Source organism: Lonchura striata, chromosome 7, assembly GCF_046129695.1.
Source record: "Lonchura striata isolate bLonStr1 chromosome 7, bLonStr1.mat, whole genome shotgun sequence".
Lineage (NCBI taxonomy): Eukaryota > Metazoa > Chordata > Aves > Passeriformes > Estrildidae > Lonchura > Lonchura striata.
Genome location: NC_134609.1, coordinates 27,286,652 through 27,306,842, shown reverse-complemented (window position 1 = coordinate 27,306,842; position 20,191 = coordinate 27,286,652). Strand labels below are relative to the sequence as shown.

Sequence of the window (20,191 nt, the reverse complement as noted above, 5' to 3'; positions counted from 1 at the left end):
ATATATATCCCGAAACTAACTTAATCTACTTTACTGTGAAAGCATCTCTGTAAACCTCTGAGACTTACCATAATCATCCAGCAGGATATTTTCTGGCTTCAGATCTCTGGAAATGAAAGATAGCAGTTGTGGGTATGAAGCTGGTTTTGATACCATAACCATACAACTGCATGAGGGCATTTATTACTTGTAATAAACCAATTGAGTGTCAACTCAAACAGCAAGGAACTCCTGAAACCAATACAACCTTTTACAACTCACTTCACAGATAGACTGAAACCATATGTCTTTTTCTAAACTGGAGTTACAATTTTTCACTAAGCCAAGCTTTTAGTTCCTAATCTACCCTATAATGGACTCATCCATCTAGTCCTGTAAGCCCTGTAAATGAACCCCTATAGTCCTCTGTGTTGTAAAATCTTTCTAACGTTTTCTGTTATAAAATCTTATGTTAAAAAAAATCTTATGTTAAATAAAATACTTTATTTACATGTGAACATTGAAATAGGAATCTGTTGGGCTCAAGTTTTCTATGTCTGACATCTGAGTCAGACCAAATATGTGAATGTGTGTCCATGCACTTGCACATATGTGCAATACTTTCGTTGAGTTTGGAAAATGTGGGGCAGAGAGGGGAATGCTGTGCCCAGATTAAGATTATTCTTACAAGCATTTGAGAAATTCTAGTGCCTGTGTGGTTTGGAGCAATGCCATGAAAATTGGCAAGGTGGTCAATCTGGTGTCAAAGATGTGCCTTTTATTGTTCCTGAAAAAAAGAAAACAAAAAATCCCCAAATCTGGGCAAGGTATAAACTCCTGAAGTAAATAATCTCAGTTTTCACATATTTAGCAGAGCCTTGGCAGATCATTCTTCTGAAATGTTTGTCTGCACAAAACCTCCTCCAGCAGCTGCTACTTCGAAATGCTTCCCAGCCCAACCACATTGTCCTCTCCTTGACCAAGGCTGTTTTCCAAACCTTACCAAGCCCAGCACAACTCTGCAGCTGCTGCCATTCTTGGGCTGCTGCTGAGGTGGGAGCCAGGCAGGCTCCTTCCCATCCTGCTCATGCAGAGTGGGAATGAAGCCAGCCCAGGAGATGGGACCAGAGGTGTCAGAGGGGGGAGATGGACATGCTGGGCAGGGGGTGTCCCAGACGTGCCCCAGGACTGGGCTGTGCTGGCTCAGGAGCTGGGTGAGGCAGGGAAAACAGCACTGCTTCAATTCAACACATCATGCCCTGGCTTTTATCTAAAGACAGCGCTTAGCCTGGTGCAAATCCAAGCACTGCTTGGCCTCTTCTTTTTGTAAGGCCTCCTTGCATCTGTGAGCTTGGTTCTGTTGACTTCCCAGCAAGAGGCATTTCTGTGCAAAGAGCAAAAAGTACAAGAGAAAGCCTTGCCCCAGGGCACAGGGCAGAGCAGAGCCTGTGCAGGAGCCCACCCTGCCTCCCAAGCTGTACCACCCCAGCATCGTGGATTTTCCTGTGTATGGAGAGGGGTACTTTGTAGTTTTGATGATGCCAAAGTTGGAATTTTGAAACTTGCCTTGTTTTTATTTATGATTTCAAGCAAGAACAGAGAGCACTGTGAGTAATCTCTTCTTGCTTGCTTCAGACCTTCCTGACCTCCAAGATAAACCTCACCCAGTGCCCAGTGGTACCAAGCCTGCTTTTCAAACAAACAATGCTGAAATATGTGAAGTGCAGCTGAATACTGAGGAGAAGCTGTGATTTTGTTTAACATATCACTGTGGGTTTCCCTGCCAATCAGCAGAAGGTTTCCAATGCTGGGGCAGCACGGTCAAGGGCATTGTCTATTTATTTTTGAAAATAGGTTCTGAATCCTGTAAGAATCATTCCCTTGAAGAACTCAGCCTTCATCAGTTACTTCATCTTCTGCTCAGCAGATATTAGTCCCACTTAAAACTGTAACTGGGGGCCAATGATAAGAATTTTATGTGCAACTTGGGAAATGTTATGTTTGAATGAGAAAATGGGAGACTCCACAAGGACTCTGAGAACACCAGTTCAGCTCCTAGGGTCAGGGCAATTAGAAGAAGCTTTCCTCCCTTCCCAGACATCAGCTGTCATTCCTGTTTTCAGAATTCTGGTTCCTCAAGATCAAGACTGGCTTCCTTTGCATGGCCAGCACTTCTAAGGGTTTATGACTGAAATGTCCAGAGGGAATAAAACTCCGTGGTGGACACACCATAAAGCTACTTCCCAAAGGCTCAGCTTCCCATTTGCAAAGTAGCCTTGCCCAAACATACTGCAACATAAACTGCTGGCACTGTGCCCAAGCTCAAAAAGCAATTGTTTGGCTGTACAGAACAGCCTAAACAACTCAATTAATCACTCTGGACAAGGCTTTACACCATGTATTTGTGCAATGCCTGGGACAATGTGAATTTGATGCTCAGCGGAGCTTCCAGGCATGGCTATAGTATAAATTAAAAAAAAAACACATACATAAAAAAAATATATATATAAAACAAAAAATGTTATATTATATTATATATATATATATATATAAACATATAAAATAACAATTTAAATACATAATATAAACTATGAAATAGACAAGAATTATATATATATAAAAAGAATTTGAGGAGAACCAGAAGCTTTTTGCATTTGCTTTCCACGAACAACCAACCCGTTGACCTTTACTAACATGATGCAGTTGAGAAATGTAGCACAAGTGCCATGTTTGACAAGGGAATTCTGAATGAGATAAATCTGACTCTGAGCCTGGTTGTTCTCCCGGGTCACGTCTGCAGCGTGCGTCAGCAGCAGCCCAGGAGATGGGGATGCATTTTCCAACACTGTGATTTACTCAGGAGCATTTTGTTTAGGGAAAATGAAATTAAGTCTGAAGAATAAGTGTTTTGTGATGAATTATTCGCCTTGAGAAGGCAGTAGCATTTAGCTGCAATATTTTATTGACCTATATAGCACTTCTCACGGGTCCCACAACACGCTGTGCTATTACAAATGAGGGGTCTCTGCAGATGCTCCTGACATACTGCAAGAAAATGTCACCTACAAGGATGTAGTATCATTCATCACCAAAATGAATGTGCCATCTGAGGTGTAAAGTAGCAGCTCTTTTAAGAGTAGCATGAAAACTCCTGCTTAAGGAAGTAAGTGCCATTTCTCTCAGAGCCACGCACTGTTTTAGGTGGCCAGATCTGATTTGTTCTATTAGAAAATGGCATTAGTATGGCATTTTGCCAGCCATGTTAGGAATGCAGCAGTCATTTTTTTCAATAAATTATGATTGTGAAACACTACATTACCTCCTAAAACATTTGAAAATGTGGTAGGAGGTTTTCTAAGGGAAAAGGAAGACAGACACTTCACTTACAATTTGATTTTTCAATTGACGTTAGACACTCTAGTACCATTTTATTCCTTGGGGAAAGAAAGAACTTCCTTCTTGGGTGAGTGTCAACTAAATCAGCACGTTATCTGTCTGCCCTCTGTGTGCCAGCTAGTGAGATGCAAGGCAACCAAGTGTCAGTTTGTTAGATACCTCCAAGGAACAACAATATTGCAATTTCTATGCATACAAGCGCATGCAGCATATGTATTATACCCAGGCACATAAAATGATTTAAAGTGTGGCTTGGCTTTTAAAAATAGCATCTTATTGTCTATTAATCATTGTCCTTGGAAGTTCTTTCATCAATTTACAGGCCCTCTTCTGCTGTGAATGCCAGCAATGATGATTTCACAAGCGGGGATGATGAAGACAAACAAGAACCGTTGTTTACAACTACAGTGGCTGTTGATTAAAAAAAATAAATCCTTGTGGAGTCACAAGAACTCTGTCTGCAATCTGCTTGCTTATCCAGCCTGCCCTGGAAAAGTGCTTGTGTAGAGCTGCAAGCCAAACTGGAAGCTGAGAACTCGGGATCTGCCCTCCTGGAAGCGGCAGCGGCGGCGCCGGGCAGCGCTGTGCCCGCTGGCTGCACCCACGGATGGTGGGATGCTGCCAGCAGGATGCTCTGCTGTGTGGCTGGGAACGGGCCCCCTTCCACGGCTGGCACACCAGGATCATCCTGATCCCATCCAGCTAATCACACTCACCAGTGGAAATCCATGCCCTGTGTCTCAGACTCCCTCTTGGGGTTGCATACCCTCTGCAATAGAAGTTTTTTCACATGCTGCAGCCCTTCGTGCAAAATAACCTAACTAATTAAAATAGAGTCTTGGATGGAATGCTCTCCATTTCATCCCAACTAGGAACTCAATTCTATAATGAAATCCCTTTGAAGGGACTTCCATAATTTTTTTTATGTTGCCCAGTGCACACTGAGGTAAGGTTTGGGGAGCTTTGTGCTGGTTCTGGATAATTTACACAGGATGTATTTAGGGAAGCAACTGCTTCCTTCCATGATTACTGTATCATGCTGTATTTATACAGGGCTCTGCAAAATTTCAACCAAAGCACTCAGGCATCTCAGCTGTGCAGCACCACAGTAAGAAGGGAGGAAGCAGACAATTCTTTCCTACCCAGAAAAGACATCCTAGGACTCTAGAGAGCGCTTACCTGTACACAGTATTTTCTCTGTGAAGGTCTTCCAAGCCACAAAGAATCTCTGCTGCATAAAACAAAGCTCTTTCCTCCTCGAAGCCTGGGTTTCCCATGTTGTAGATATGAAACTTCAGGTCACCTCCGTTCATTATGGTCAGAACTAAACACAGTGCATCCTTTGTTTCATAGGCATAGGCTAAATTGACCTAGAAAAACATTTGCAGGACAGTTGTGACAGTTCAGATGGCTGCTAAGAAGGAAGTGCTAGCTTTTCATTAAAGGTTTTCTCCAGAAAATAAAAAAAAAAAATAAATACATTGACTGAATTTGGTATGGGCTTTCTTACAGTGTCAAACATATATTTTAAAAGAAAAGTCAGATGTTAGGATTCTACAGATTAATTTGTGGAATCCAGCCTATTTATTTGTGGAATCCAACCTATTTAAAAACCCTCAAGGCTCAGATGGCTTCAGAGGCTGAACAAACATACTAATTCCAGGCATATTTTCCCATGTATGAGAAATCTTAGTCATCAAGGGAATCTACACCTCCTGCTTCACCGTTTTGCATCTCAGTGAGTTCCCTGGAAGACCCAGATCTCCCAGTCCTGGGGTGATCAAATGAACCATCACGGAGATGTGAAGGTCAGCATCATCCCTGGAGGCTCTGGTGGGTGCCCAAGGAAAAATCAGACCAGCCAAAATCCACCCATCACTTTTAAATATGTGCCATCCTCTGGCAGAGGCAAGCAAACATGTAAGCAAACACCTTGCATCTGTTGTATACACAGTGTTTCCAGAAATAAGTATAAAGAACATGACAGATGCTGAGACAACACCTTTTTTTACTTTTTCTAAATCTAAGGGAAGTTTTAAAGGAGGCACAAGAGCTGGTGTGACTCAGGAGAGCCCTGCATCAGGCCAACCAGCTCCACCTCACTGCTTAGATGCTTCTGCAAGCAGTCTCATCTGATCTGTTTGGGTTGAATCTCCTTCAGTCTCTCCCCCAGACCCCGGGAATTCAGGTAATCACGCTGGATAAGAACAGCTCATCCCAATGCAGCTGTGATGCAAGCCAAGGCTGTAAAACACATCACGATCCCATGGCAGGCACAGGCCCCTTGACTGCTGCACTTCTGATGGACCAGAGCCTAAAATGAGACTCAGCAAAGGTACAGGGAGCAGGGCTAAGGTGCAAAGCAAAGGGATTCAGCTTCTGGCACCTTCCCAGGAGCAGGAGATGGAGGAAGCACTGGATTCCACCAGCGCAGGTGAGCAGGGAACCACGGAGCTCCAGCAATACTCACTACAAACTGACTATTGACTTTTTCTAAAATCTGCTTCTCATTGAGCGCCATGGATTCGCCTTTCCTCTTCTTGATCCTCTTCTTCTCTAATCTCTTGCAGGCGTACATCTTGCCCGTGGCTCGCACTTGGCAGGCGCAGACCTGCGAACGGAGCAGAACGATTGCCGCGTAACGCCAAACCTGAATATTGCTTTAATTAGTTCACTTTCCTCCGCCTGCTTCCTCTCCCACCTCCTTTTGTCTGTGCAGATTTTAATCTCTCAATCTGCGCCTCCCCTGCCTCTGCTGCCATCTCCAGACACCAGGAAAATACAAATAAATTGTGACCCCAATCCCACTGTGAATGCAACAGCTGAACACAAAATAACTCTCGAAAGTGTCCTTTTGAGATTACAGAGTCACGAGGGGTTAAGTAGAATTGTCAGCAATTAATGTAAAGCTGCCTCTGTCACATCAGGCTCCTATACCTGCAGTTTTCAAAAAGTAAGAAACACACTTAACAGAAAATTTCAGAATTACTCACCTCCCCAAAGCCGCCTTTCCCCAGTACCCTGTACTGCCTAAACGTGTTTTTTGTTACTGGTTGCCTGGAAGAAAAGGAAATAAATAAATAAACCCCCCACCACACTGTGTTTAATGCACTCTCTGTGATTTATTTATTTCAGAGCATACTTTTGAAAAGCAAAATAGATAAATATTATATAATCCCATTATTTCAAGGTAATCGTATAATATAATATAATATATAATTATGTAATTGCATTACTTCAATACTATGTATGGCTTGAACTTTTCAATTCCAACATATTAAGCTGTAATAAAATACAACACATTAGTGAGTCATCAGTATAATTTCTGCTAGCATCTTAGGACCAAGGAGGGCTCTGAATCTCCATTATACAGCTTTGGCCTTTGTTAAGCAAAGAAGCCTGAGATCTTTCAGTAGGATTCCCATTAATTCCTACGACATATAGAGTGGGCTAACACGTTGCTTTGCTTGGCCAGCAAGATGAGAAAAAGAGATCCAGCATTCAAACCACCAGAACATACTTCTGTTGTGTTAAACAAAACATGAGACCCATATGAATCAAAGGCAGAAGCAATCCTGGGAGTAGGAGAGGTGGATTTATGTGACACTTGCAGGCTGGGAGAGCAGGAGGACAAGGTGAAAGCCTGTCCCTGCTTCCTGCGGGAGCATCACAGGCAAGAAAGGGGCAAGAGCTAAATTAAGGTTAAATAAGTCTGTCTCAGAGGGCAGAGTGCTCCCTATCACTTGACACAATCCCTGTACAACTTCCCACAAAATCTGCTCCACCAGAATGGCTCCAACTTTACATCCAGCTTTTACTTTGCTACTGTAGAAGTATTATGACCCGGCAGAAGAAGGATTCCAGGTTCAGCGAGATCCCATTTTGTATCCAGCAGCACGTTTTACAAGGATGCCAGCAGTGGATATGAACATTCCTGCCCTCCTTGCTCCCCCCTGGCAGGCAGCCAGCCGGCAGAGGGAGCACAGGAACGTGGCTGCTCCCACCACAGGGATGATGAGGTTGACGACAAGGAACAATAAATGCTGAAGTGAATCCTTTCATTAACGCCCATTAATGTTTTCCAAAGTAGGGGAAGAATAGTATGCAGACAGTAAAAAACTGGAAGAGGAAAAGATGTTATTTTCAGTATTCCGTGATGCTGCTGGAAATGGTTTTGGGGTTAAAAGCAACAATTAGTAGTGATAACTACATGTTCAGCAATGTCCCTGGAATAAATGGACTCTGTGACTGCTCCTTTGGAGCCAGCAGGCTGTCAGAAGGAGCTGTTGAACACTCCATGCTACTAACATCTCTTTGCTAATCCTAAAAACAATTCTCCCAGCTTCTAAAGCCAGGCATATCCAATAGCTTGTCACACTTGGGGGAATGGAAAAAAAAAAAAAAATCCTCAAAGCATTGCAGAAAATTCCTTATCCCTAATGTGAAAACAGATAGGAAATAGCCTGGCTAGAGATGAATCACCCAATGTTTTTTTAATTGAAATGGAAGAGTAAATGCTGGGCTCAGAAAGATGGCATGTGGAGCATGCCTTGGCATGAAATGGCTCTTCCCTCTGCCCACCCCTCCTGAGCAGCAGCTTTGCAGCTTTCCAGGGAGAGGAACTGGCACAGCTCCTTTGATCTGGAGGCGTCCTGCTGCCACACAGCACTGACGGATCCGGCCCAGCTCATCCGCCGTAATTAATGCCATTTGTGGAAAATGGGGCTTCTCTCAGCCCAAGGTCACTGTCACCCAGCAGTGACCGTCTGCTGCAGCACTCCCTGACAAGGGAGAGGCACAAGCCCTTTCCTTGCAAATTAATACCCACTAAGAGTGCCTGGTTATTAAATGTGCTCAGGAATGTCCAGCCAATAAATACAGGGAGAGGACCTATATGCCACATTTTTCCTCTCTTTAGCGTGATTTAATAACAGTGACAACTGGTCCAGACAAAAAGTCACCACATTCAGAGGGTAGCTAAACAGAAAGACAGCTGAAGTTGCTGGATGTACATTAATCATACCTAATATGTTTAATGTACCTAAGCCCACTAAATGGTTGAACACTTGAGCTGTAGAAGCAAACATTATCTCAACCGTCCGATTTTCAGCATATTCAACAGACTTTGCATGGAAAGTAAAAATAAACCTTTTTATTTATTTTTATTAAAAAAAATAAATTGTGACACTTACCTTTCCAACCACTTCCACTGGAGAAACCTGTCGAAGTACATGCTGTTTAGGTACTCTTGGAATGGCTCCCCACTGAGGTGGTCAAGGACAGATCTATCTCAGATGAAAAGGATATATAAGCATTTTATAATCCTAAACTTTGACCAAAAAGATAAATAAAACAAGAGGAGAAAAGTCCAGACTTCTTTTACAGTAGGATTATGTTATTTCTACTTTATTTTGCACTTTATTGTGTACTTTATTTTGCTGACTGTTTCAGTAGAGAAACAAAGTGATGTGCTTGATGTATTTCATAACAGGAGGCCTTATCGTGCTGAATACTGGTGCTGCTTGCTGAAAATTATCAGGGCAACTCCCACTGTCTTTAATGGACTCTTACAGAGGTTGTTAGCCACCACACAGTGAATGTCTTTGCTTCTGTTAGTAAACTGAAACAACATCCTCAGCTACTGAGCTCCTAAACTTTGAGGCATGTTTACATCTGGACAGAAAATTTCTGGCTGAAGCCCATTTCTATCAAAGAGAGACCATCTGAGGCATCATTTTGAGCAAAAAGTTCAGTTTCAATTCCTGATATATAGAAGAATTAGTACATGTGCCAAAGTCAAAGGGGATTTCCTAAGAGCTATGTGCTTTTTAGAGTAAAACAGAGAAAGAAAAGTCTGAATAGGGATGTGGATTTGCTTCTGGATCAAGAAAATAATTTTGGGGCTCATGCAGTGGATGGAGCCTTTTGCATAATGGAAGGAATAAAGGAATACAAAGATCAGTCTGCAAATATGAGAAGAAATTCTGTTGCTTATGACAGGCAGAAAACAGTCAGAGGGCATCAGGCATCCATCCCATCAGAAAGGCCAAATGTTTGGAATTAAGAAAACATGGTCTGAGCTGGGAGTTGTCTAAAATGAAGGTGGTCATGCTGTTTTAACAACTGCTGGTGCTGGTTCTTGCTCTGCTTACTGGGGCTCCGGCATCCACCTCTGCTGGCAGCATTGGCAGGACAGAAGTTGGGTTAGGGTGAAAAGTGCCCCAAGAAATGAGCATTTCTGTCTGGGTGTATACAGACACACTTGTGTCTGTGTCTAAGGGCATACAGACACATTTCTAAATCTTGCTGGAAGGAGGAAATCCTCTCTGAATGACTACTCTAGTCTGGGGATGATAGTCTATATCTTACCCTGGGGCAGTTCTCTGAGCAAGCAAGTCACCATGAGTAATGTGTCTCCTCAGTTCAGTTCCTCCCCATTCATGAGCTAGTATTTTTAGAATTTCTCAGCTGTTACAATATTTTTTTTTTAAATGCTTGCACCATCAATTTGGAGAAGGCAGGTAATTGCACATGTTCAGTGTGCACAAGTCAAATTGTTGCTGTCTTCATTAGCTTTGACTGGACACAGATCATAACAGATTCTCTTAATGGATTAAATATTACAAAATGAAATAAAAGTAAGTCTTAATTTGCTTTAATAAATGTCCAAATTCAACATCAGATTTCTAGGTGATATTGGAGGAGGGCAGGAGTAGACAGTCAAAATATTAAAGGTAATAGCAGAAGTTACATACATGCACTTTTCCTGCAGACTGATTTTTTTATCTGTGGAGATGTGAATGGAACTCATCCCATCCCTGCTCCTCCAGGACAGCAGGCTTCATATTTGTATGTATGCCTCCCTTTTCTGGTCTGACTGTGAGCCCCTCCAAAATGAACATCATTCAGCAACAGTAAACACCAACAGCAATTTTTTAAAACTTCCTTTTGACCTCATTTCAGTCTGTGTGAAATGATCAGCATATTTATTAACAAGGTCCCAAACCTGGCTCGTTCCTGAGTTTTAGCAGGGATGAAGGAAGGAGCCTGCATTAAGTGGTGTCCAATGCTCGGCCTTTCCATTCAGTTAATTAAAAACTGCATGTATTTTAAAAGAACAATAGCTGCCTTTCAGCAGTTGTTTGCTTTTTAGTTCCCCTCTTTGGCAACAACAAAGTGCATTTTAGAGGGAACTGTCAGCTTTCAAACCGATTTGAGAACTGGAAACAGGCACCAGGGGGGTTTGTGTGGAGCACAGCTCTGCCTTTGTTGCTGGGACTGGCACCCACAACTGGTGCGAGTTACAGAGCATCTCTACAGGACACCAGGCCAGTGCAAGGAAACTGCCTGTGCTAGAAGAGAAGGCCAGAAATAACCCACAGCTCCTACCAACGCAAAGAATAACTGGAACCAGAAAAGGTCAATGAAATGAGTCAAAACAATGAATGACAGCGGAGCAAATTTTACAAATCCCCATTACATCACCCAGGGAAAACAAACCGTGCTCCGCCAGAAACCACATGGGCCCGCGTGCCATGATCCCTCCTTTTCATATTTTTATTGGTTTATGATCTACTGGCGTGGACGCGCTCGGGGCAGGGTTTGCAAATGCAGATTGCATACCTGGAGCTTTAGCACATAATGGCACAAATCGCTGCAGAAACTGATAAGCCTTTTCCCAGACAAAGGGGGAAATAATGCACGTTCGCTTTAGCGCCACAGACAGACAGAAAGCATTAAAAAAGCCCCGTTCTCCCGGTGAAGATTTTCTGGAAAAGCCATGCGGAGCAAGTTTGCACATTCCTCTGTCTAAATGGACTGTATAGCCACTTAATTTTTATTCACTTTGAAACAGAGATGTTTTCTTTGGATACATTATCATTGTAGCTCTTTTCACACAGCATGAAATCCACGGCTGGTTTGCTTGGCTGGAACACTCTGTCAAATACCTGAAACAGTAAGTGCCTGTGTGTAGCGTATATAATGGCATGGAAATATTTATTATATTTTGTTCAGATGAAATGACTTCACCGCTTGTCAGCTCTGCCTCTAGGACTGACAAAGGTACCTGCCTCAGGCTGAAATGTCTCTACCTGCCTCATTCCTCAGAAGCTGCTGGCTGCAGCCCTTTGCGTGTCGTGTTATACTTACTTTGTGCAGGGAGAGAACAGCTCCTTGCAGGGGCTGTTCTCGAGTTTCTCCTCTGTCTGCTGGATAAGTTCTGGACTGACTTCGGGAACGTAGGCTGGAGACTGGGGAGAGAAGAGAGGGGCACATTAACTCCAATGAGATTCTGCTCTCTCAACGTGTGAGAGGCACATTCATTATTGATGCCCCTGAGCTGCTTCCATTCAATTCCAGCGGTTGTGTAAAAGCAAAGGAGCTTTACGTCAAAGAGCAGTAAAATAGGATACCGTGGCAACTCGCTCCACATTCCACTCTATCCTCACATTGCTTTTCTGCCTTCTCCTGTACTTTCACCTCCTTGCCCAGCCTCATGAATATGCAGGACCCACTCCTTGCCAATTCTTTGAACTGCTCCCTTGCATCCCATGAAAAATGTGCTGGCCTGAACTGTGTACAGCCCATTCTATTAAACAAAAGAGAATTTGCCCAGTGTTTTCACTTCATGGGTGATTCATTGTGCTGCCTGAAAAATCCATAATTTTTTTTTTAACCAGCAATGCAAAACAAGAGCAGAGCATTGGTACTTATTGATATAGATCTACACCTATCTATATATAAAAAAGATGTTCACAAAAGAATCTGGACACCTTAGTTCATCCTTAGACAAAAATAAATCAGCAGCTTTAAAATAATAATTTCAAAAAGGAACTTTGCCAACCAACCACACAAACTCTTTTCATCCTCTCCTCCCTTTGGAGAGAATGTATATTCAACTCTGCAAAACCTTACCACAGAGAGGTGTCTTGCAATATTCCTTGATGGTTAAGCAGTTTAGGACTTTTGGGACTAATTATCTAAAAAGACAGTTTTTTAGGCAGTTCACATCCTTACACATTAACTGTATACTGTAATTATAATACAAAGTGTATATTTGTGTGTGTGTGTGCACCTATTTATAGGCATTTCTCCCACGTACATGACAGTCCCTTTATATAACCAATTGGATTTGGGTATTTTCAATAAACTCATCCATAGATGATAAAATCCTCTTTCCTTGCAGAAGCCTTAATGCTCAGTAAGGTCCCCCATCCATGCCCACAACCACCAGATGTGCTGAGTGGGTGGGGCACAGAGCATCATCCCTCATTCCTGGCCAGATGTTCTCATTAACTCACCCCTAGTCAGAGATATCTTGGCAAGCACTGAAATGCATTGCAGGCAGAGTTCAAAAACACTGGGAATGAGGACAGAGGAAGGGGCAGAGGTGGAGCCACAGAAAATCTCCAGCATGTTGAAAGCTGAATTAAGTCTTTTATCTTCTCCTTCCCACTGCTGAAATGTGAATATGATCCTGGTTTGTGACATGAAAAAGTAAGTTTGTTCCACTTGAATGTTTTTAAATAGGAACATGGTTTACAGAACTGTCTGTGCATGCTGTGCAATGCTCAGCCTTGACAGACAATCTGCAGAACGTGCTGGGGACACCTCTGACCTTCCTGAAATGTTTCCTCATTTCCTCAATATAGTCCTCCATCTCCTCAGCAAAAGATACCTAGGGAACACCCACTTTTAATCACAGACACAGTAGATTACTAATAATTAAGAAGTCTCACAGTTTCTTGAGAGGAAGATCAGCCCCTCCTGCTAACATCTAAAAGGCAGAGACTAAGCCAGATTTTCTCAGATTGACCACTGAGGTAACTATACATGCCCACAACAAAATCTAAGTTCCAGTTTTGGTTCAAGAGTAAGTAGAGGCAAGAGGGAAGCAATGAAAGAACTACAAAAAATCCTCCTGTTTTCCAGCCCTACAGCACTGAAACTACTGGGGGAAAAGACAGGAAACCAGACTGAACCAAAGGCTTTTAAAGCAACATTCAGATGTGAACAAAAGCCTAATGATTATCAGTTAAATTTGGCTAGAAAGCACATGAATGAATACCTTTAATTTAAAATTTATGCACTCAGTGGATACACATTTTCACACACAAGCCCAAAGTTGCTAGGTGGCTGTGTGAATCCAGTGGTCCAAGCCCTGGTTCAAGATGATCATCTCTTTGATTTACAGGGAACAGAAAACACTCCTGAACTCCACAGTTTTGAGGCTGCTGTGGACCAGGAGTGTCTTTTGATGTGAATGGAGCAGCACTTCAGTAAAAGTGCTGGGGCCTCAAAATGAAGTTACTGCTGGCTACATCTGGAACTTGTTCTGCATTTAGAGGTCAAAACTGGAATCCAAAAGCTAAGTACTAAACTGCATAATTAGTCATTTAGACCGAGTGACCTGGTTCTTACTCATGCCAGGCAACTTCATCTCCCTTTGGGAATTCATTTCCCAGTGGAAGGTAAACTGCCTTGAGGTTAGTGTTGAAGATCATGCCCATGACACATTATGAGAGTACTAATTCCATCAAACTTTGTCTGAGATCTAAGTACATTTTAAGAAATAAATTATAAGCATCAGCTAACTCTTATTCATAGAAAGGAAATTAAATTCTTGTAGTGAAAGGGGGGGAGAATGAGCAAAAGAAATAGTAAGTAAGACAATGTGGGAAGTATTTAAAAATTACACAAACTGATTCCTCTCTCCAAGTTTGTGGGAGATACAGTCACCACTTGGTTTTTCAAAACCACTCATTGCTGACCTCTGAGTTTTTACTTCCTCTGCACAAACTTGAGCAAGGTAACAATATCAAGGTAGGCAAAGACATGAACTCACTGAAATCCTGTGCATGGATTAAAGCCTTAGAGTGCAGTGCAAACACTTCCCCAGACCACTCCATTTGCTATAACAAGGAAGAAAGGTTTGGTTTTTTTGTCACAAAGGCTGATCATTTCTAAAGCTTCTGTAGACACTGCAAAACACTTTGTGCTGTTCTACAGCCCTTCACAGAGTGCAGGGCACCACATGCCTGGGAAGAACATACCCAACTCTTTCCAAAGGCTCCAGGGAGTCTTTGTGTGATCCTTCCTGAGAATCTCCTCGAGACTTCCCAGTTCCCACTGCTCCCATTGAACAGCCATGGCTGCCACTTTCCCTGTGTGAATACTGTGCATACCCACAGCCTTCAGAAGTTCAAACAAAGCCAGAAACAATTACAACCCAAAACCCAACCCACCAACCTACTTTTTTCCCCCTGGAGAACCATTATGTAGCACAGGTTTTGTGTGCAAGCCTTTGGATCCCAAGAGTGAAAGCTTCCAAAGGTAATTCTTTGGCCATTTACAGATGAAAAAGTTGCTTCTTCCCTGGAGAGGTGCAGAAGGTTTCTGCAGCCACAATGAAATTGTTATTAACACCATTCTCCTGCTGCATTATGGGCAATGGCTGTAAAAGCAAATTTGGTTTTTACAAGAGAACAGAGACACCTTTTCCAACATATTAAATGTCCTGTGGCAGCTAGGAGAGCCATGCTCTGTGATTAAGACCATTACATCTGAGGTTGTGACAAAGAATATTCTGCTAACTCTTCAGAAACACCTGCAGAAACCAGTTACACTTTCTTGCATTCGAAACAAAACACTGGGGAGTTACAAGTATAGTTCCATATTTCCCCTAATGGCTACTCTGTTTCCTGAAGGCAAAGAAAGAGATTCTTGATCTCACTTAAAAGAATGTAATCAGAAATTATGCCAGTCAAACCAACTGATTAACACTAGGGTAAAGCTGATGGAATTGAAACCAGATTCATGGCAGCACAAGGCGTGATGAAGTTGATCCTACAACAAAAATTTGTCTCATCACACTATCCTTATTGATCAGACATTTTAATAATAGTCCAAAAGTCCACAATACTTTTACCAGGTTTTAACCAAAATCTCCTACCTCCTGTACCTTCTCTTTTATGGCCAGAAACTGAAAACCTCTCTACAAATATTTTGCTGGCATAGCAATAACTCAGTTTTATGATACTCTCCCATTTAATTTTTAAGAAAAGAATGTGACTAGGAATTGTGTTAGTGGCTATTTGAGACACAATAAATGGATATTCAGTTACTTCTGAGTGCCATTAGCCCACCCTGAGAAAAGTCTCCACTTTGAAATTATTTTCTTTTCTGTCTTTATAGAAGAGTTCCTCTCAGATGCTTTTCCCTTTCCATAAATGGCACGAGAACAGCTGATATGCTCAGGGTTAGTTGTGTTTGTGTCCACAAAAAGTCTGGATGCCAGCAGAGCCCTGTCCAGCAGCAGTGCCTGGTGCTGCCCATGGCCTGGCACACCACTGAAGTACTGAAGAGTAGCAAAGTCTGATTCAGATCAGATGAAAGCTTCCAGGCTCTGTGGCTCCCCATCATCTGTTGTTTTGAATGTCATGTTGCATTGCTACCCTTTAAAACGTGGCCTCTCCTTTTCTGACAGCTCTGTAAGTTTTGCTACAGGCAATTTCACTCAGACCTCCAAGACCCAGTCTTTGCTGAGTTCACTGAACAGGACAGCCATCAAAAAAACCTCCTAAAGTCATCTCTATGTGTTTGCCAAGCAACTCACAACATCTCCCAGTGCTTCCCCTGCGACTGTGTGGGGGACATCCGACCTTCCGCTGATCCATCAGCAAATCCAATTCTTCATCAAACAAGCTGAAGTGCTGGCAGTACCAAGGGAAGCATTCAAAAGACCTTCTCTTTTACTTTTTCAACAGATGTGTTGTTTGTTCTACCTTTTCTTGTGACATAAAAAAAAAAAAAACTTTTCCAAACATTTACTGTGCATGACCTCGGTCAAGACGTGGTGTGCTTTCAAGGAACAGAAGCATTTTTCTGGCAGCCCAGCAGCTGGGGTTCCCATTTGTGGAACTGGGGTGAGGTGGGAAGCAGATGTCCCCAGTTATTCCCAGAGCCCAGAGCATTGAGGAACTAGATCTGTTTAGTCTGGAAAAGCAAGGGTGAAACTTGATAAAGGTATTTTAATATAGAAATATTTTAAATAAAAAGGGCAGGGATCAATTATTCTGCATGTTCTGGTCTGCTCTGGGGGGATGATGTGAAGAAATCCACTTAATTGGATATGAAGGTTTTTTATTCTAATTTTTCACACAAGGAAGCAGAAGAACAGGCCTGTGAATATTGTGGAATCCATTCTCAGAGGTCTGAAAGACGTCCAAGGGCACTCAGACATCTGTTGATCATCTAAATGTATTTGATCTCTGTTCAATGCAAGAGGCTCTTGAGCCCTTTCCCAGTCCTTTGTACCAATGATTTTGCAAAACACTGGCACAGGCACAGGCATGGCCATGAGAAGAGATGATGAAGGGAGTTTGTTTGCTGAGTGCTCACCAAAGGAAACCTGCAGCTCTGAGTAAAGGGATAAGAATCTCCTCTGCAAATTAACAATCCTGTTTCAAAGACTTGTCTCAATCATCACTGTCTCCTAAAAAAATAAATGGCATGGCTTGGAGATACCTAAAGTTCAGACCAGAAAAAGGGAAAGCATTGAGCTTGGCCAGACTGACTTTGTAAGAAACAGAGCAGGTCCATAGTTTGAAGGTAATTCTTCATCCTTACACAATGACTTTCATCTAAGAACCACAAAATATTAAATCTTCATTGCAGGATTAAGTCTTCATGAGCTAGGTGGCAATCTCACAATATTTTACAGAACAGTGCACAGGAGGTTGAGAGATGTGTTTTGCAGAAGATTTGATCATCACCTGCGACTGAAATCAAAGAAGTCACACTGAGATAAATGAAAGCTAGAGATGCTGAGATTCCTCAAATCAGTCCAATTGTCCCTTGCAATTAGTGAATAAAGAATAGAAACCTAGAAGTACAGGCTTTCATTTCATACCAGCTCCTGCCAGTGGATGTGAGTCATCAGGCTGCCTTAAAACATAACTGTTCATCACTACAGAAGCCATATGAACCAGAAAGATTCCACACTCTTTAGATTGAATAGACCTCATGCAAACTTCTGTCACAAACACAACTGCTTTCCTGGCAAGTTTCAGGCATGCAGCTGATACTGAAACATGGTGAGTTATTATAAAAGTCACTTGTGTAAAATAAATAACGTGCAGCATATGTTATGTTTCAGGTTATGAAAACATTCCACAACAAACTGGCTTAGAACAATTAAAAACGTTTCAGTCAAAGGACAATAGTTCAAGCTGTAACTTTTCTTGAGCTGCCTCTCAAACTGCCTTCCAAGCATTTGTCTTCATGATATGTGTATTTTCAGATGTTGACAGCAATGTTCCACATATAATCTGTTTGAAAATCTCCACACACTCTTGCTACTAGTAAAGCCCTCAAAACTATGACAGAAACAGGCTAAAATGAATTTGTGTGAGATGATGCATGATCAGACAAGAAGAGTTCACACACAAAAACCTGGAAATTCTGGCTTTATCCAGCAGCCTAAGCTCCAGCCAGGGAAGTTCCAACCATGCAGCCAGGGACTGACTGAGGGAAAGTGTGAAGAGGCTGACAGGGGGAATCCAGAGTTCTTTAGGTTGGGAAAGACCTTTAAGATCACTGAGTCCCATCAAGAAATCCAGAGAAGAGCAGCAGATGAGGAGATGGAATGTTGTGTTTCGATTTTGGGAAATCAAAGTTGGGCATTCCTGGTGAGGGAAAGGATCCCAGCACTCTCCACGCAGTCTCCTGATGCCTTTTGGTGTTACACAAAGAAATCTTGGAACGTTCTTTTGCCTTTCCCTGTCTGATCTTATCTATTCAGCTTGAGCTGAATGTGTAGTAAACAGCCAATTCTACATGAGGAACAGCTGCAACACTTTAATCAACGTCTGCATTTTCTTTTTACTTTTTTTTTTTTCCCTGCCACAGTCATTTGGGTTGGTATGAGGCGAACCAGTAAAGCAAAAGGCTTCATAATTCCAGGATATTAGCTTTGAGATGCAGGAATTGGCAGTGAGGTGGATGGGGAGCATGGAAGGCATCTGTGTTATTAGTAGGGATTAATTGATTACAGCAGTGTGTAGACATCACACCTAAGAATGGGGGTCCGTAGTGCCAGGCACTACAGACACATCGTGGGAGCCAGAGCTTCCAAAGCAAACCAACCTCACCAGCCCTGGCAGTGGGAGCAGGGGCCAAAGATATGAAATATCTCATCCAGGATTTCAGAGGGGGTCAGTGGCAGAGAAAATATCGAGCCCAATCCCAATACCCAGGGCAGGATCACTTGCTATTTGAGTGAAGCAAATCATCAGTGCCTGTCAGCTGTGGGGTTTATTTTGCTGCTGCAAGCTGATCTGGAGTCATGACAAATCTGTTTTCCCTCATATGCTACTAAACTATCAAAACATGTGTTGACACACAGAAAAATACAATGACTGGAGAGAGCAGAGCCCTCAGCAAGCAGCTGAGCATGTTCCAGCCTGGAGGGGCTGCACTGCACAAAGGGCCACGCTACCTCCTCAGTTCTCCTGGTAGATCTGGAGCAGCTTCAGGCTCCCTCACCTGCCCTGGACTTCTCAGGTTACCTCTGGTGCCTCAGCAAACTCAGCAGCAGAAAAAGGAGAAGTTTCCTCCCTGAGCTCCCAGCATCCTTCCCCTTTGGAGCTGGGATACAAGCTGTAGTCTAGAACCATGCCCTTCCTTGGGAGAACAGCAGCCTCTGAGGTTTCCCTTCTGACAAGTGCATGGGAAGTATATGAATTATTTTTTGGCTCTCCTGTTAGTCAGCAACAGGGTCTGCTATCTGGCTATACCTTGTTTTTCCTCTTCTCAGCAGACATTTTTGTAGCTGCTCCTTTCTAGAAGCCACACTTCTGCTCCTGATAGTGGCAAACAAGCAACTGCCATGCAAATGGTGTGAGTCAACATGTTCCCCCATACAGCTTTTCTGTCCAAAGCGTGGTTTCCTTGGAATGTTGACTTATTTGATTCAGAGAAATATGGGGGCATAACCACAACAGGAGTTTTGGAGCAACAAAGGAAAAGACTGCCTAGGCTCAAGAAGGAGAAAATTCTTCCTGGCTCCTATTGGTGACCAGAGCTTAAACACCCAAATCCCCATAGAAAGTAATTTTGAAATAACAAATTGTCCCTTGAGACAAAATTTAGTTGCTTCATCATCTCCTTTTGTAAGTCCAGTGAATCAGCTGCAGACTTTTTACGCTTCAATTAAACAGAAACACTCACCACAGTCCCAACCAGCTATGGGGGTTTTGGTACAGCTTATTTTAAGAATCTAAACTGGTCAGCACAGAAGATATGTTTTTGACTTCAATTAGTGAGAAATGTGGCCTCACAAGAAGTGCTTGGCAGGATTTTTTTCTGGATCTTCAAACCCTAGTCCTTCCCTCCCCATACTTTTAAAATTATTCTTTAGAAACATGCTCATAGAGGTTTCTTCACCAAAGAAACACATTTTTCCTCCTTTCTGTAGACAATAGATTTATTGGTCGAGGGGTGCTCATAAACCAGCCAACTGAGATAGTTTAAAATAAATTTGCTTTTAAAGCAGGAGAAGGGAAAGTTTTGTTTTGTTTGTTGTTGCCCTTTTTCTGCTTTAAAAGCGTTCCCCCAGATTAAAGGATGAAAATAGATGAAATAACCTGTCAGCAGGATGAGGAGGGCAGCTTAATGAACTGAGAAGAGAAGGTTTGTGTCAAGCAGGATTTTCTGTCCATCCCACAGTGAGGCTGCTCACAATCCTTTGGAGTGTCACAGAACCAGTTTTGTTAGCAACAAAGCCATGGCTACAAGCAGACAGGTATTTGATAAA

The 20,191-nt window shown here is 42.5% G+C and overlaps 1 protein-coding gene across 2 annotated transcripts in view; it reads right to left on the bottom strand.

The window, feature by feature from the left end:
• Window positions 1-20,191, bottom strand: part of GRK5 (G protein-coupled receptor kinase 5) — a 147,383-nt gene that overhangs the window by 15,063 nt on the left and 112,129 nt on the right. Inside the window, exons 5-10 of one of the 2 annotated variants that reach the window (XM_021529270.3) lie at window positions 11,527-11,627; window positions 8,568-8,660; window positions 6,369-6,432; window positions 5,846-5,986; window positions 4,555-4,745; window positions 69-106 (exon numbers count right to left, since the gene is read on the bottom strand). In XM_021529270.3, the coding sequence (XP_021384945.1) occupies window positions 69-106; window positions 4,555-4,745; window positions 5,846-5,986; window positions 6,369-6,432; window positions 8,568-8,660; window positions 11,527-11,627 (628 nt within the window). Of the gene's footprint in view, window positions 1-68; window positions 107-4,554; window positions 4,746-5,845; window positions 5,987-6,368; window positions 6,433-8,567; window positions 8,665-11,526; window positions 11,628-20,191 lie in introns of those variants that run through there. The other variant, XM_031505298.2, reaches the window with a different exon arrangement.